Below are 19,445 nucleotides of genomic sequence, written 5' to 3'. Positions count from 1 at the left end.
GATTCAGATTTCAGATTCAGATCTCAGATTCAGATTCAGATTTCACATTCAGATTTCACATTCAGATTTCAGATTCAGATTTCAGATTCAGATTATAATTTTTGGTTTAGAAATTTCAAATTCATTTTCAGATTTTAGATTTAGAATTAGATTCTGATTTCATAATTAGATCTCAGATTCAGATTTAAGATTGCAGATTCAGATTTCAAGTTCGAGTTCAGAGTTCAGATACAGTTTCAAATTCAGATTGCAGATTCAGATTTTTCTTTCAGATTTCAGATACAGATTTCAAATTCAATTTCCTTCGCCCCTGGAATTATGCAATTTGGGTAAACTATCCCAAAAAAATGGTTATCTATAAATTTTTCCTTTGAACAACCGTTGTATGTAATCATAAAACTAAGCTTCTGTGAATTTTTCTGCGAAAAAATAATTGGGTTGTAGAGGGTTAAGATTCGATTAGTTTTTATGAACGGTAGATGAATCAGATTTCGTTCTTTTTAATTCGATTAACTCAATCCAAAAAAGAAAACGGTTACACATTTGTTTCAACCCCTACCGTGTCGCATATCAGCGTGGCGTTCCATGTCGCGCGACATAAAACGTCGCATCGCCTAGGGAAGTAAATTAGGTCCAGTTTGTTTTGTTGCATTGTTTTCACGTATTGGTGAAAGGGTAGTCTTGAACAGAGAAACATCCCGAAGGCAGCCGCAGTATCGGACAGAGTCTGTCAAACGTCGGTCGAACTTTTGTGTTTACACCTCCCTAGCTTCTAAATTTGCTCGCTCGCTGCATTTGTTTGTTTTTGTTTTGATTTCGTTTTTTTGTGTGGTCGAGGCGGAATAATTTTTCTCTCATATTAAACGGTAGCTAGAATGAAAACACATTCCGAATAATGCCGATGATTGTAGAACTTTAGGAGTGAGTTTGTCCAAGGTCGAGTCTGCGGATGACGGGTTAGTTTGTTGATAACAGCCGTTGACGTTTGATTGTCTTCGTCGAAATCCGAGTCGGGATAGGGCATTCGTTCTGTGGGATAGACTTCGCTATCCTCTAGTATCATGTTTTCTCTATGCATTTTGCACAATCATTCAAAACTTGTGAGTGAGCCGCTCTATCGTGTTGGTATGATATACGATACGCCAATGTTGGAAGTGAATGTGTACACGCTTTGTTGTTAAGAAAGATTCACAAAGCAGGTGAAGACAACTTTGAGGGGTTTCTTATAGTGATTTTGTACGACATCTGTGAACAAAGTGAAACTTTCTTCCGTTATCAAGTGGCGAAGTTAGAAGCATTAAATTAGTAGTTTTGTTGTCCAGAACCATGTTCGGATTGGGCTCAAACTGTAATAGTTATACTTCTCAAATTTGCAAGGATTGTTGACTTGAGTCATACAGTAAGTTGCGCTATACATAAGAGTGATATAAACTGCAATGTGGTGAGTCAAACTCCAAATCTTAGCGTCAAACAATGTATGATCATAATAGGTAATAATAATAAATTCAATTTGTGGGCGTTGATCTTCAACCTTTGTTTGGAGTTTAAAAATATGAGAGAATGGACAAATGTTCTTATTCCATAAACATTTTTACCACATTGTTTTCCGAGAATGAGATAAAGTTGTTTACTACAAAACATTTTTAAGCGAATCGTATTTATCGCTGTAGCTAATACGAAAAAAAGAGTAATAGCGCAGTTGTGTATTATAATATGCGTCTAGATTTAAATCGAAACCTATAATCTGATATACACATGTAATATGAGCTTAAATAATAATGAGAAATTCAATGTGATACAGAATACAACATAAAGTTCAGCATTTTTTCGATGGAAGTCCGTTTCCACTACAACAGGGTATTCTCATCTCAATAATGTTGCTAAAAGTGCTAAAAAATAATATCGTTAGGGGAGATGAGGGCATAACGAGCACCCGAGGCATAATGAGAACTACGCTTTTCTACGAAAGTGCGTATTTTCTTAAATAAATTTTCATGAGGATTTGTTTCGTACTTCCTATAGTATTAATTTTTCACAAAAAAAGGAATCTCCTTATCATCTTTCCAGAGATATTTAAAAAAAAACTAGCTTGGTTCTCAAGTTACGAAAATATTATAATTTTTGAGCACCACGAAATAAGCTCTTATGATCTTCAAATAACCTTGATCTATAATGTACGCACTGCAACATGATGTACACATTGTTTCTCAATTTTTACCATCATAAAATTTTTGATTTTTCACTTTTATCAATTTTAAAACACGTTTTTACTTAAATTTGTTGACTAGGGGCATATAGAGCACCATATTATCGAGGCATAATGAGCATTTTCTGCCGTAGAATCTAGCAGCGAATTAAAATTGATTTATAGCGCCACACCTTGACTAGTTTTCATCCGACGATTTAGCCTATTGGTAAGGTGTCGGAGAGGCAATCAAAAAACTAGAGTTAGATTTCTGTTCGAGGTGATTTTTGTCCATTCACAATTCATGATCGATTTTTTTATTGTTACATTATACGGCTAGTAGCATCATCCTCCGAACAAAGCACTTAATGTATGACCGTGCGTGAATTGTTTGTATTCTACAAACAGATCTAGATTATTTTGTTATATCTTTGTTTGATGAATCTACGACTCACCTGACTTCATCGAATTGAATTCGCTGCTAGATTCCCCGGCAAAAACGCACATCTTGCTCTGATTAATGGTGCTCATACTGCCTCAGGGGGGGTTCTCATTATGCCTCCACAGTGGCTGGTTTTCAGCTTTTGGCAAAAATTTTTAAAATGCATTTTTTAACGTTTTCATTTAGTTTTTCACGTTTCAGCCCGTTAGGGAATAGGCTTTTCAAGTGTCTGAACACGAAACAATAATGTAACCTCCATATTATAGCTATTTTCTATGGTTAAATATCCGTTTTCCTTAAGGTGGTCATTATGCCCCCATCTCCCCTACTTAATTTATCGGCTTTATCGGTGAAAAGTGATGTCCTTTTTAGTAGGGACATCTTAAGATTATGAAATTTCATAGATGGATAGAAAGTTAAAAGAATGAAAGATGGTGAAAATAAGCGGGTAAAATTTATTTAGAAGCATCACCATCACATATCAAATTTTGGTTCGGCACGGGCCAACTACTTTGAAGTGGTAGACACAAATGAGTTGCATCTACCACCACACATTAGTAGGCCAAGCGTGGTTCGCCCCACAAGCGGGAAACTTGCAGTGTGAACGAACAAAGGTATGATATGTGATCACTCAGATAAACTCCCTTTATCTCAGAAACGCATCTATCGATGTGTAGCCTTCTCAGTTTGTTATCATCGCTTTCATTACAACCGGGGTTTGGTTGTAAAAACGGTACGGTCGCTAGTCTGAAAGTGAACTACCACTGCTATGATGTCGTGTTTATTTTGATTTTTTTAGCCAAAGTTTTTTTTCATTTTATGAAGAGATTAATCACCATAATAAATGTTTGTTACTTAATTTATCGGGCAAGATATACTTGGAGTGTATCGATAGAAGATTAAGCAGTTGACCGATGGAACTCGACATGTACGCATGCTGGAGCCGGTTTCGTCACGTTCCCCGTGGTGTAGTTGGATAACGCGCCTTCTTACTGAAACTTAAAGTGCGGGTTTAAGTCCCGTCGGTGAGCCGTTGTATATTTTTCGATATTTACGGCTTACGTTCTTTCTTTCTTTCTTTGATATCTCATCTTTCTCTTATACTTTCCATCACCTTTGAAAATGGAATACAGATCGTTTCTCTTCGTTTCTAATGAAAATTTGCACCTTCATCCATATATTTGCCATGAACGCTGAACACCTACGGATCCAACTTCTTTGGAATATTCGTTTCACATTTTGGTCATCTGGAAAGCGTTCCGTGCCGTTGTTGTGGTTATGAAAAGCCATAGAACTGTATTGTGAGGATAGGGGGTTGGTCTAGGTCAGTGGTTTTCAAACTTTTCTCACACACCGCCCCCTTTGGCAAAATTTTCAAGCTCAACGCCCCCTTGGGCAAATTTTCAAACATTCTATTAAAAACAAATAAAAATCTGGATCATTGATTTTTAATTTCAAAATTTGTCGACCAAAACCCGGGTAATATCCTAGCAAATTTTGTCAAAACCCAGGAGTATCAGTACAAAAAATCAAGAAAAAATATTTCCGTCATAATTTATCAGCAGTTTTCAACCGTATTTTATTTAGGCATTCAAAAAACTTTTCATGATTATTTCCATAAAATTTGCTCAAGAAAATTTCTTTTTGGACGCATAAATAAAAATTTTAACAACACAATTTGTTTTTATTTTGTTTGTTTTGGCAAATGAAGTGAATAACTCCGGGCAAAATCCGGGCTTTTTTCAATGAAATCTGGGCAAGAAGGCCGGACCGGACTTTTGTCGAGTAAAAAACTAAGAAAACTAAATATCCGGGCCAACCCGGATAATACCGAGTAGTTTGGCAACCTTTACTTATAACCATTTGGCTACAAAGGCCTCATATTGCTTCAAACCTCCGGTAAACACTTAATTCTATATAAAGATTCCTGGACACTTACTTAAACTGATTAATTAATTTGATATCAAATCATGTATCTAAAATTTTGTTAAACAATATTTTCTTTTCAACATTAATTTGCATTAGTGTTGAAGACTTAATTGCATTATTGAATACAAATTAAATACTGTCAAGCCGGTAAAATAACGTAAGAATAGTATTATTTCTTGATATCTGAATTTGAGTCCTGTTCACAGTTATGCAGCATTCAGGGGTCTTAAAGTTTAAATTCGATTCTAATAACTAAATCCAGGCGGTGTTTGTAATAACCGAAAAGATTAAAAGTTTATCCATGCCAGATGGCACAATTGATTTTTTTAATCGATAGAAATAGAGATGAACAAATAAGAACTAAAAATAAAAATTCTCTTATCTAAAATAATTCTTACATATTTTCTTTCAAAAATGTCTATCACTAAATCACAGATGACACCTTTGAATACAGATTTTTTTGAAGGTATTTTCTGTGTGACTGATTTTTTGAGATAAAACATTTTAAAGATTATCAAGCATTGTCATCTAAAATTATTCTTGTTTTAGTAAAACCCAATATAATCTTACCAAACAAGATCAACTTGTAGAGCGTTTACAAAATCAGTGACAATATAAAGAAAAACCTTTTAGTTACATTTAAAAATAATTATTGAGATACTGGAAAAAAAAAATTATTGCATCTCTGTGAAATCATAGATGTTTTAGTCTTCAACCTGATGCCTAGTTTTGTAAAGTTATTTCATTTTTTGTATCGAACTTACTCGCTGTTATTTTAAGTCTAATCTTCAAATCTACGGTGTTTTATGATTCGTGAATTACGACCTCACCGCTCCCTTGAGCCTTTCCAACGCCCCCCAAATTTCAATATTGAGCTCACCGCTCCCCTGGAAGATCTCAACGCCCCCAAGGGGGCGGTAGGGACCACTTTGAAAACCACTGGTCTAGGTGGTCTTGGCATACAACCACTGTTTGCCCTTCCCCTTCTGGGACTAGGCTTTGATAACCCCTGGTGGTTGCCAAACAGTGAAGGCAGGTCTGCAGACTGTCTGTCTGACCAAGGCCGGGTCACTGTGAGCGCTTGGGAAACTACCACTGATTGGCGATGTTTATTCGCTCTCCTCGTGGGAGTCGTGGGAATGGATTTCGAGAGACAACCACGCAACCCTGATCGCCTGTGGTCGACTGTGGCAGTTGGACCTGGGAGCAAGGCGTCGGAGCAAAGCACCAGACAAGACTAACTCACTTAAACTGTATACTAGACTGAGTCGATTTGGAGTCATTTTTTGAATTTCTCAAACCCTGGGGTTTAAAAAGCTTCGTTTTGGTCCAAAACTCATCCATGATTTTTTGCAGAATTTTAAATTAACGTTTACATGAGTAAATTTGAACTTTTAGGTTTGTATGGGAAAATTGAATATTTTGTACTGAAAAATCAACATCATTTTTGTTTCTTCTGTGGAACCGAGCCAGCTTATGATTTTTGTGCCAATTTAGAAATTTTCCGCTGAACAATTTTGTCGAAGACCGTAACTTCGTATCTTATTAGACAAGAAAGTTATTAGCTGTTTAACAGGGATATGTCATTTCGCATCGATGAACAATAAATTCAATTGTCATTACTGCTGTGTGCCTAGCGAGGTATTGCATGACTACTTTTCATGCAATACTTTGCGAAGCTCCAGCAGTGATGTCATTTGAATTTATTTTATCAATTCAAAAAGACGTACCCCTGTTAAACAGCTAATAACTTGTTTGCCTAATAAGATACGAAGTTATGGTCTTGGACAAAGTTGTTCAACGGAAAATTTCCTTTAGGAAATTTATAAATTGGCACAAAAACCCCAAGCTTGTTCGGTTCCACAGGAGAGACAAAAATGATGTTGATTTTTCAGTACAAAATATTCAATTTTCCCATACAAACCTAAAAGTTCAAATTTACTCATGTAAACGTTACATAAGTTTTGGACCAAGACGAAGCTTTTAAGACCCCAGGGTTTGAGAAATTTAAAAATGACCTCAAATCGACTCAGTCCACTGTATACGCTACTTTAATTTTCTCGTTGTTATTTACTATTTAAACTTTCTGTTTAAACTACAGTTCCATCTTGGTTCGATTTCGATTGACGACATATGAGCCGATGCAAATGTGCCTAAATTTTCCGGTATTGCCTGATTTTTCGAGGCTCTGCCTAACACCTGATAAGCCATTGAATTTGCCCGATTTTTGAAAATATGCCTGATTTTGCCTGATTTTTGCGAATGTGATGAAAAATGCGTAGTAAGGAACTGGATTAGGTACCATTGCTGAATTGAAAAAGTGGAAATGTGGCAGAATCAAAGCAATCGAAAGATTCCCTAGAATTCTTTTTTTAAAAAAAGGGAGTTAAAGGGAAGCTTTCGATTGCTTTGATCCTATGATTTAGTAGAATTCTTCAACCAAGTAGCATCACAACACATATTAGAAAGAAAATGAGGAGCGGTGACCAAAAAAAAGGTCATCACTTTTATCGAAATTTCCGTTACTTTATCGTAGCCTGCTTTTGCCTGATTTTCATTGCGCCAATTCTCTGATTAAAAAAAAAAAAAAGATTGGCAACCCTGCATACGAGAGGCAGCGCGAGTTTTTATATCTTTATTGGCCGACGACTCTCCTCTCTTCTCTCGCGTTCTTCTTCCTACCAGGGTTGCCAATGCGCCTGATTTTTAAGGATTTGCTTTATTTTTTATGCCCATCCTGATTTTTGGAAATAAGCCTGATTCTGTAATTTTCCAGGAAAACTTTCATTAATCATAATGAGGTACATTTTACCCAAATCATCTTACAGTGTCAATATGACATTTAAGGAAGTTTGTAGGCTTGTAACTTTTTTTCTGGCGTACCCTTATAGGTTTAAAAACCTTGTGACGTAACCCAAATATGATACTCAGACAATATTTAGCTAAAATCACTCGTTTTCATGTTATTCAAGGTCAAAGAAAACAATCGAAAAGATTCGGAAAAAGCTGTAGATCTGTAATCAATAGCTCGAAAAAAGAAAATGCTTGGTGCTTAAGAAAGTTGATGTCCATAGCAAGGTTGCCGAAAAAAATTCTGTGTTTATGAGAAAAATAATTCTGCTTTTCTGTGATTTTACCCAAAAATTCTGTGATGGATTTCTGTGGTGCTATTTCCTTGAATTTCAAAGAAAATTCATGATAAATTGGGTCTTTTTCACATTTTAGATGGGCAAAATCAATTACCATTACCAATCTTATTATACTTTTCTTATTTAAAGTAAGAAATCTTAATTTAAAAGTGTTCAAAAAAATTACAATTTCGGAAATCCATTCAAAATTTAAAAATTCTGTGAAATCTGTGAAAATTTCAAAATTCTGTGTTCTGTGACACAGATTCTGTGATGAAAATTTGCTCAAAATTCTGTGATATTACAGATTTTTCTGTGATTTCGGCAACCTTGGTCCATAGGTTGTTGGACATGTGGATATATTTTTTCGAATTTTCTTAAGATTACAGTTACCATCATGTCACCATTCACCGCCCAGACATCATTTACCGCCCAAAATCACACTTTTGTTTGTATTTTTAAAAAACTGGGATGTTTTCTTCAAAAATAAGACCTGTGTTCTGTGTCGGCATCATTGTTCGACCATTTCACTGAAAAAACATCACTTAATTATGCTAACTATAGCCAGGAATAAAATGTTTGGTTTTTGGTTTCCGGTCAAATTTTTGAATTCGACGCCTGTTAGCGAACTAAGCATTACTGTACTTCTAGGGCAAAAAGGGTTTTTGTTTACTAGATAGTACCTATTTGACCTAAAATCGACTAGAAACGATAGTTTTATTTTCGTAGAATAGATTTGCATCGGAAAATTTTCGATTTTTTCAATAGTTGTTGTTTTTTCAAGCGTTCAGTGATGGGCGGTGTATAAAAAAATGTGTGGGTTCCTAATGACCGGTCACGCACAATTTCTTTGTTTTTAACGCAAGTATTGTGTCAAATGAGTAAATTGTAAGAAGCATTTAGTTGGATAATGTTAGAAAATGATGTTTCATCGCTGAAAGTAACCGGTTACTTGAGGCTGTTTGCTGGGAATCGTCATTTTGTCAGTCAACGCACTTTGTTAAAATTTGTACAAAATTTGCGGGAAAAATTTCACAAAATGTATTCTCTCAAGATCCAAAATATGGTTTTGACAGCTCGCTACATGGAAAACACTAAAAAGAACAGTTTCCGTGTTGTTAGATAGTTTTTCCTTAAGAAAACAATATCGATACCCGAAAAAGTCGAGTGGGCGGTAATAGGGCCAGTGGAACACCCCAAAGTTTAGTTAATTATTTTGAAAAGCGTACATTTTTCGCATTCCACTAAATTTTTTAATGAAACTAGAGCAGTTTTGAGATGTATTGCAAAAGAAAGCGAATAAAAATCTGCCGTCGTTTTTTTATTACACATGTTTGAAGTTGAAAAACCGCTTAACTGGGCGGTAGATGGTGACATGATGGTATATACAAAAAAAAAGTGTTAAAAAAATTTATGTCTTCAATAGGCTCAGCCGCCTTAAGATTTAAAGAGCTGAAATTCGGCTTGGGTACTCATTAGGACCAGGAATGATAAAAAATGTTTTTAGATTTTCGGATGACCCCATTTGAATGGGGTCGTCCATACAACACAAATGTTGTTTCAGCGATATTGACGTTATCATACATCGGATTGAGATAAAAATTTGCACATGGGGATTATGAGAGATGGGGAATTGATTCCAGCCTGGAATTTCCAGGTATTCAATTTTGTGTCAGGGATCGGCATCGACAATCGATTCCAGTTATCAAATTTTGTAGAACGGGTCGGCAAAACGTGTCGTTCATATCGACTGTTCAATGTTTTTGCGATATTGGCGTTATTTTGATGAAAATTTGCACAAGAGTATTTGTAAGAACGATCAATCGATTCCAGATTTCAAATTCAGGGTCTAGGGTCGGCCAAAGGGGTCGTCCACATTAACACTATTTTGGCTTAAATATGTACATTGGATAAAGATGGAAACTTTATAGGTGGGAGTTTCAGGGAAAGAGTAATTGATTTCAGGAGTCTAATTTTAATTCAGAATTCTGCGAAAGGGGTCTTCCATATAAACTGTTCAATGTTTTTGCGGTATTGACGTTATTATGTATTGTATTAAGATGAAAATTCCCACATAGAAATTTTGAGGGACGTTCAATTGTTTCAGGTTTCAAATCTTGAGTCAGGGTTCGGCAAAAATGGTCGTCCATATATCTGTTCACTGTTTTGCTATATTGGGGGTTATTCTGCGAGTCGAGTCACGCGACTCACAAAATTTCACTCCATTATCCTGACTCCAGGAAATGTTTCACAGAAGAAACGTTAGTATGAATGAGCCCCAAAAATCGCTCTCAGGACATTTGAGCTGAAACTTCTAGCCTAGAGTGGTTTCTGGAGTCGGCACAACGATGTGAAATTTAGCACATCACGTTACGTTACTCTCAGAATGAGCTCCATTGTCTTGTTTATGCATCGGATTATAATGAAAATGTGCAAATGGGAGTTTCACAGCACATGTAATTGAATTCACGTCTCAAAAATTGTCAAGGAACCAGTAAAAGGGGTCGTCCATAATATTTTCGATTTTTTTTTTGCAAAAACTACGTTGTTAGGCATCATATCGAGACAAAAATTCAAACACGAGAGTTTTGCAGGACGAGGAATCGATTCCTGATAACAAACTTTCTTTTAAACGACAGAAAAAAGGGGTCGTCCACATTTACTTTTTAATGTTTTAAACAGCAATAATTGTTTTATTATGCGTGAAATCCAGAGAAAAAATCATTCACGGGTGTTTTACATAACGGACGATTGATTTATGAATTCAAATTTTTAATCAGACGACAGAAAAGGGGTCGTTCAATTACCTTTAATATATTTTAGACAGAATTACGTTGTTATGCATCCGAAAAAGACAAAAATTTGTACACGAGTGTTCTTTTCGACGGTCAATCAATTTCTTATTTTTTTTTTAATATGTTAAGCTATTTTTCCGTGAAAATGCGTCCCAATTACCAACCAAATACAAAATTATCCGCTTTAAAGTTAAAAGCGAAACGAAGTTCGTGCGGGATCAGCTAGTAAGCAATAAAAATACTTGTTTTAAAGTTCAACATCAGAATATTCAACTTTTCACAACTTTTGTTGAGTTTTAAGAACATTGAAAAAAATATATGCTTTTCTCCATACAACATACTAACAAGTTCAAATTGTAAGTGCGTTAGAAAGGAATACGTATAAATGTTGTAACTTGAATGATAAATACAATTGAACCATTTCAAGTTAGTGTGTTTTTAAACACCATAAGTTTAGCCACAGGTCATGATACAAAGATAACGTATTCAGCTATCATCTGGAAGGGTAAAGTCCAATTTTTCAAGTGTCCAATTTTTTTTAATTTCATTAAGAAAAAAGGCAAAATAAAAATATTATTTTTAGAAATGTTATAATTTATTTTGAGAAATGTAATTATTTGCTTTATTTTCCTATAAATATTTTTTATTGTGGTCTCATTCACAACGCTGAGCAGCCTTCTATCGAGCTTCAACTATCATACTTGAAATTTCGATAAGAACTTTATTCTTGACCTGAGTAGATTGCTATGAATACTTAATTAAAATCTGAGTGAGCTTTCAAGTGCCATTTCTTTGGAACTTTCGATTAAATACTTGAGCATTCGAAAAAAGTTCACGTTTCCTCAAGAGTTTAGACAAATATAAAGTAAGCATTCCAGAATTATTTTCGCACAAAGCAGGGCCGGGAAATTACAGGCAATCAATCTGAAAATTTGGCATAAATCAGGCAATTGATTAAAAAAAATTTCATTTCAAAAACCAGGCAAATCTAAGCAAATGCCAGACAATAATCCGAAAATGTAAGTAAAAAGTGGAAAAAATTATTTGAAATTTTTTTTTTTCGAAAAATATGCAATGTTCATCAAATGTTTAAGGCATACGAAAAAATAATTGATTTATTAAAATGATTTAAACTTTCACAAAACCGTTTGTTAGATATTTTTGTTCCTTTTTCCGAAAATTATGAATAAAACCAAGAAAATCCGGGCATTTATTCATAATATCCGAGCATCTGGGGTCCGGCCTTATCTCCAAAATTTTATTGAAAAATCCGGGCAATCTAGAATGCATGTTTGATATAAAGATAAAAATCTTGTCTTTTATGTTGGCCTTGATTCTATTTGAAGCATGCATCAGTAAGAGAAAGCACTCTTTTGGATGGTGCCAGGTATCAAAATTCTGTACGAAACTGATTCTGAAAATTTCCGAAATAAATAAAAAAAAACTTCAAAAGATCGGAAGATTGGAGCGAAAAAAGCCGATTTAATCGATCTTTCCAAGACTAAAGAATCGATCCAAAAATCGGAAATTTGAGTTCAAAAGATCGATCTCGCAAAGATCGATCCAAGATCGACCAATCCTTGTTCAATTCTCAATTCTTGCACATGATTCGTAACAAATAAGAAATTTTAGGACGACTAGTGTGCTACCGAGGCAGCGAATTGTATCAAGTATGCCTTGACTTTGAGTTGCTTAGGGAGACAAATAAAATTTTCACTTGTTAGTCACAATCTTCAGGTAGAGTAAACGTGCTATCTTAAATGAATCGTGTTTTAAACATTTGAACCGAAGTTCGAACATAACATAATGTTGTTTATTTTTCAATCATCTATAAATACAATGTTCATCCGATTTTAAATCATCATCAAACGAAAATACGAACTGGAAATATTTCATCTAATGTAAACGGAAAAAAGAACGAGCGAGGCACAAATGCTAGTAAGTGGTGTTCTCCTGGACTCCGATCCTCGATAAATATTTCTTATGTGGGTGGAAATGGGGTTATTTTACAAAGAAATACCAAATTTTAGCACATATTAATATAAAATTTCTTCGCTTCCCATCCTGGTCATTGACTATGGATATAACGCCATTGCTCGCTCTAGGAAAGAAAAATTTAAAGAAAGAACGTTATTATAAAATGCATGCAATTTTTGGAACTTACCCTTTCCAGAGATTTGATGGTAAACATAAAAGAACTTATTAGACAAACTTTTGTACTTACGAATAACGGAACCAAAAAATTTCTTTGAAAGCTCACTTCCCTACTTCAAACTCACTAATAAATGCATTAAGTGCGTTTTCCCTTCTATCGCAGATTTTTTCCAGTCGAAATTTTCCACTTTTAAAACACTTTTTTCTAGCAGGATTCTTGCTCTTCAAGAAAGGTACGAAAATAGTTGGATTTTCGCGTAATGTTATATAAAATCACCCATCGAAGTTCGAAAAAATGGTGGATTTTCCCTACTGAAATTTGCAAAACTTTAAAATTAGTTCAAAGTCTTCAATGAAAATGATCAAGTCAGTGCAGTTTAAGATCCTTATTACAATAAAGTTATCAAAAAACAAACTTTTATACAAAACCACAATTATTTATTGGCATTTTAGTAAATCGAGTCAACAATCATTATTTGATGTTAATTGTTCTACATACATAAGAATTGAATATGGTAAACTGGTTGGATAAAAATCATGACAATCAGTTGAACACTCAATAACTACCAGCTAGACCTTTTTGAAGCTGATTTTTTTTTCTTTTTTGCACGTTTTAACTTCAAGATGACATTCATTATTCAAATGAAAAAAAAAAACAAAAAAAAAACAATTTGATAACATAGTGAAATAGAGGTTATACAACACAATCAAAATGAAATTGGAATTCATTTTCGTTCTTGAACGTGATTTTTTATTTGAAATTTGTGCCATTCGCATATAAATTTTCGATACATTCGTTTTTGTGACGTCACCAAAAAAAACCAATATGGCTCTCGATACTACTTTATTTAAATATTCCTTTCCTGACGATCACTTTTCATGATTGAAACATTTAGAAATACGCTATTTAAATTTTTTTGAAAGTTTTGAATCAATTCAACCACTTAAATATAAAATAAATAAATAAATTTAAAAATTTCTCCGACGCAGTGAAAATAACACTTCCCATAATTTCGGATCTCACCACGATCGAAAACATAAAATATATCTGCTGTAATATTGTAAATATTGATATGTTTGATTTTGCAAAAATTTTTACTAATGAAATGTAAAGTAAACAGTTATCTGAAATATCTAGCTGTACTGCAGAACTGTATTTTTTCTATTAAAGGTTACTACCTGCCAAGGTTTCCATGATCACAGAAAAATCCATTATTTCACAGAATTTCGAGCAAATTTTCATCACCGAATCACAGAATTTTGGAAAAATACAAAGATTTCACAGATTTTTGAATATTGTTGGATTGTTGGGGAAAGTGGAGTATCGTGGGTCACTTTTTTTCTTTGCTTCATAACTTTTTTATTATATAAGATAACATGAAAATATATTATTATACAAGATAATATGATAAATGGTATGGTTTTCAAATTTTAACGTAAAATTTAGTATTTTTACTTATTTTAAATTAAATGCTTTCCCCAGTTCAGACTTTTTTAAAAAGATTTTATTTTGGATTTTGAAAAATGGCAGGGAATTGTGGTCCACCAAATCCAAATGACCAAAAGTCATGCAAAGTTTACGAGTTGACCTAAAATAGTAATTTCATAATTCATTTGGTTATTTGCAAGCATTTTCTGGTGAAGAAATTAAATAAGAGAGTTGTTTATGATCGAATAGTTTCAAAAACCTGGCTCGTGAAAGTTTTGGCAAAATTTCTTCTACAGGAATTATAGATTTCTCTATCGTATTTAATAAAATTGATACAACATTTTTTCATAACTTTTCATTTGGTATAAGAAAAGTTTACAGATAGGAAAAATGTATTTTTAGCTTTGAATGTTTATAAGAACACGAAAATATAGGTGGACCATGATTTCCTACAAGCTATGATTTGCAAATTGATTACGATTGAGTGAATTATTGATGATTGATGAAATTTTTTTTTGTATGTTAAATAACAAGACAAAACTAAGATCATAAGCTTATGAGAATATTTTTGTTATGAACTATAGTTTTCCCACCAACAATGAATTATTAGAATGAATTATGATGTTTGTGTTTGAAATTTTTTAAATTTTTCTATAGGAAGCTACATACAAATTTGAAGATCTTTGAGGGTCGCCTTAGAGTTATTCGAATGGGCACAAATTTTGCAGGGTTGATTGATCAATCATAAATGATTGATTGGAGAGGAATGGGAGCTAGGTTTCAAAAAAGTTGGAAAAAACGGACCACCCTAACGTGACCACCCCAGCTACGAGAGTTTCAAGAAGGTTTTTAAAAAATCATTTCTATAGTTGAGAAGTCCATTAATCTTATATCACGGCTAGAAGCGACCATGCGGTAAAAAAGTAGGGCAAAATAGTAACTTTGAAGTGAAATTAGGGGAAAATGACCAGGTCAAGACGAAAACTAACTAGAATATGACTTTAAAGCTAAAATAAAACGCTTCAAAGACAATTCTGTTAATTGAAAAACATTTTTTGAAAGACTCTTGGTCTCACTAATAGAAAAGCAATACATTGAACAAAAGAGGACAACAACTAAGGAAAACAAGAACTTCGAGTTTATTCATTTTCATTGAAAAAATAATCCAATAATTTTGAAACTTTACTCTATAGTGTATATATCCAAACTCAAAATTATTTCAATGTCAATAAAACAGTTGAAAAAATCTAAAACTGTATTGAAAAAAATTCCAAATTCGAAAAAAAATTAACAGGAACCTAAAATTTTAAACAAAATTGTTATATGTGAGATATCTACTAATTCAAATGAAAAACCAGCACATGTTCAACGAAAAGTTTAAAGAATATACACTGCCGGCCAAAAGTTTGGGATCACCCGCTAAAAAACATGCAAATTTTGATCGTCCATATCTCAGCCGTCTTAGGACATATTGTAAATCTTCCGATCTCATTTGAAAGATAATAAGCAATAGCTATTTCGGAGGTATTTTTCCCAGAAATAATGTTTTAGTTTTGCACCTAAAACTTAACCTAAAGTTAGAACGTTTTCAAAAAATCGCACTCAATATTCAAAGTCGATTATCGCGCGATAGGGTGGACAAAATTTGAGTTGCATTAGAATCCTTACTCTATACTTCTCAAAACACAATCAAAAAATTTTGTGCAAAAATTTATAAATGTACTTTTAATTAATAAAATAGACAATTAAGTTATCGTCCAAAAGTTTGGGATCACCCCTCTAGTATGGTGTATTGGCCAAAATTTTGGGCCGTTTGGGGCGTTCATATCTTTCTCATCTAACATAGTATTGCAGATCTGAAGGGTACATTTGAAAGCTTAAGAATTGTCGTTTTTTTATAAATTCATACAAAAATTAAATTTTAAAGTGATAACTATAAAAAATTTAACTGAAATTCATTGTTTTTTTTTTTAATTCACACTTATGATTCTGAATTTTTTATGGTAATGAATTTGAAATATAATTTTTTAATGAATTTATGAAAAAACAAAAATTCCTAAGCTTTCAAATGCACCCTTCAGATCTGCAATACGATGTTAGATGAGAAAGATATGAATGAGTTAAATTTGCATGTTTTTAAAACAATGATCCCAAACTTTTGGCCGATACACCATACTAGAGGGGTGATCCCAAACTTTTGGACGATAACTTAAGTGTCTATTTTATTAATTAAAAGTACATTCTTAAATTTTTGCACAAAATTTTTTAATTGTGTTTTAAGAAGTATAGAATAAGGATTCTAATGCAATTCAAATTTTGAAATTTGGTCCACCCTATCCCGAGATGATCGGCTTTGAATATTGAGTGCGATTTTCTAAAAATATTCTAACTTTAGGTTAAGTTTTAGGTGCAAAACTAAAACATTATTTCTGGGCAAAATACCTCCGAAATAGCTATTGCTCATTATCTTCCAAAAAAGATCAGAAGATTTGCAATATGTCCTAAGACGGCTGAGATATGAACGATCAAAATTAGCATGTTTTTTAGTGGGTGATCCCAAACTTTTGGCCGGCAGTGTAATTCAAATTAAGTTAAGATTAACATTTACAGAAATTTCATTTCATGAAATTGAAAATAAGAAGGTCCTCATGAAAAAGTGACAAAATGATGATAGAAGATTGAAAATAGATAAACGACAAAATGTTGACAGAAAATTGACAACGATTCAAAGAAGCTTAGCGAAAAATTGTCTTAAGATTCAAATAACACAGAAAATGCTAAACATTTTACAAGACTTAGTTGAATAATTTTTTTCAAATTTAAAACTTACTCAAAGAGAAATTTCCTTCAAAAATGAAACATTTCCAAAGAGATTCACTGCAGACTTTATTGCATGATTCACATATCGATCATTAGAAAGATTTACTAGAGAAAAAAATGAGATTCAAAAAGAAAGATTTTTTAAAAAATATTCACACATGTTTTATCACGACAATTCAAAAAAAATCAGATCCAAGAAACACCTCAGAAATTTCTTGGAATATTGTAGAAAATATATCAGTTAACCTCAAAAAAAGGTACAGAAATAACTGCAAGTTATCGAAAACATCAAATTGGTTTTGAAATCTTAAATTGATGTTTATGTATATCTACCAATCTTTCAAATGAATCCAAAATGTCTAGATGAAATTAAACTTTGAAATGAAATATCGGATATTTTCGATTCAATTGAGTCACTTTTCACAAGTTTACCTTCCATTCAATACAAACAAGAGCTATAATAGCATGGAATTTACCTGCCATGTGATTAAGGGCAGATTTTGATATTATTTTTTGTAAATTAAGTTAAGAATTGTATTCGAACAAATTCAAGCTTTAAAAGTCATAACACTTCAAATCTTGGTTAAACATGTTGTAAGAGTGTCCCTTGAGGAAATATTTTACGTTATAAATTTATTAATAATACTTTTCTTCTTGACACGAATGCCAAAACTTTGGTAAAGTGTCACAAATAAACAAAAAAAATGTAAAGGTGAAAAACGATTTTTGTTTAAATTCAAATTTTCATTCAAAATATGTTTAAGTGTAAGCGCACAACAGAACAAGCAGTCAAGCAAAACAAAACAATAATGAAAACAAAACAAAACATTTCATTCATCATTTACTGAATCCGAGCCATTCTCCCAATTTAGGTAGTGTGAATTCCTGAAGGACCCGAAAGGAAAGGAAAGAAGAAAAAATTAAAAAAAAAATAAGCTAAGGAAATCATTAAAAAATAGTGGCTTTAGTGACCAAATTTCGAAAAAAAAAGTAACTCGTGAGTGACCAGTTTGAAAAAAGTTACAAAGTTACTAAAAATTGACCAACTTCTAGCCCTGTATATTCGTCTGAAAACTAAATTTTTGCTTAAAGAATATCGTTAAAATTAATATAAAAAAAACGATGATGAGTTTTGTTAAAAAAAAATAATGCTTAAATTAAATTAATGTTAATTTCTTCCACTCGTCCTTTTTTTTTAATTCCTAGATTTCGTTCAAATTTGTGATGATATTGTCCAAATTTTTTTATTGAAAATTTTATATCTATTACCTGGATTGCGCGGGGTACAAATTGAAGTAATCGCATTTGCCCAACTAGACTACGAAGAAAATCTGCATTTTGAAATGCTCATGCAATTACTCATGAACAAGCGAGCGACAATGTGCATGTAATTTTAAAAGATTTTAAGTACTGAACGCTTTAAGAATTTTATACATAAACCAAAAAAAAAAATGAAAATTTAACTTGTAGGATTTTTCTGAATTCCTTATTCACATTCGACAATTGTAATCCATAAAAACATCAGTACTTACTAGAATTAGTGATACAAAATATAACATTGATTACCCTTTACATTCCAGACAACACCACAGCCGGCATCCGCGACTAATCTAATAGTTTTATAATGAGCACCTTGCTCTCCAACGTTGTTGATAGTGCGAACCGGCGAACCCTACTTTGAACCACTCGAGCTGCGTATTACCTACTTTGTACAAAAAAAAAGCTTGGTAAGTTTATGATAAGAAAATCAGCTGTGAAACTAACTGATTATTTAATACTGTCTTTTCTCATCACCAGTATCATTAGGTCTTTCTCCAGCCGGACCAAAACCTGTACTATCACTAGCTCAGTGGCTAGTGATAAGAATAATCTTCACGCAGGATGGATGAAGGTGAAACTAGTACGCATCTGGATAGTTTTCCGAACGCGCCTAATGCAGATCAAAACAAATTTGAGAAAAAGTACCGATTTTTCATCCTTGAACCAGCTATACTTTTACTGTTTTATGCGTGGAATGTTTCCTGTAAGTTTGAATAATTATTTAGATTTTTCCACGCAACTAATCGAGTGTTTTCGGTGATTTTTCAATTTCAGCCGCCGTATTTACGAACCAGGTGGTTTATCAAACGTGTACAGTGACACTGGGATTCAACGAAACCGATTGTCTCCAGCTGGGAACCGAGAATGAAACCGTCGAAATCCAGGAGCTGGAACGAGAAGTGCAGCCCTACACGGCTAACATTTTGATGGCCAGATCGTTGATAGATTCCATCATACCGGCCCTGTGCAGCATGTTCATTGGGCCGTGGTCCGACAAGTATGGCCGCAAGCCGATTCTGCTTTCGACGTTCATCGGGTCCTTTTTGACGTATTCGTCGGTGGCGGTTATTTGCTTCCTATCGACCCGTTTTACCATCAATCCGTGGTATTATACGTTGGCCTTTATTCCGGCATCGCTGTCTGGGGGCAATTGTGCTCTGATTACGGGAGTTTTCTGCTACATTACCGATGTCACTTCAGAGAAGAATCGTGCTGTCAAGTAAGTCTTGGTTTTTCATATCCA

The 19,445-nt window shown here is 33.5% G+C and overlaps 1 protein-coding gene across 3 annotated transcripts in view; it reads left to right on the top strand.

Annotated features, from left to right (window-relative positions):
- The first annotated feature begins 726 nt into the window (after nt 1-726).
- Nucleotides 727-19,445, top strand: part of LOC129756521 (tetracycline resistance protein, class C-like) — a 43,491-nt gene continuing 24,772 nt past the window's right edge. Inside the window, exons 1-4 of one of the 3 annotated variants that reach the window (XM_055753432.1) lie at nt 727-956; nt 18,463-18,609; nt 18,680-18,905; nt 18,977-19,421. In XM_055753432.1, coding sequence (XP_055609407.1) covers nt 18,764-18,905; nt 18,977-19,421 — 587 coding nt within the window. In that variant the 5' untranslated portion in view covers nt 727-956; nt 18,463-18,609; nt 18,680-18,763. Of the gene's footprint in view, nt 1,400-18,462; nt 18,610-18,679; nt 18,906-18,976; nt 19,422-19,445 lie in introns of all 3 variants that reach the window. The other 2 variants (XM_055753434.1, XM_055753433.1) reach the window with 2 other exon arrangements.

This window comes from Uranotaenia lowii, chromosome 3, assembly GCF_029784155.1.
Source record: "Uranotaenia lowii strain MFRU-FL chromosome 3, ASM2978415v1, whole genome shotgun sequence".
Lineage (NCBI taxonomy): Eukaryota > Metazoa > Arthropoda > Insecta > Diptera > Culicidae > Uranotaenia > Uranotaenia lowii.
Note: the sequence above shows the minus strand (reverse complement) of the source record. Positions and strands in the feature narration are given on the sequence as shown.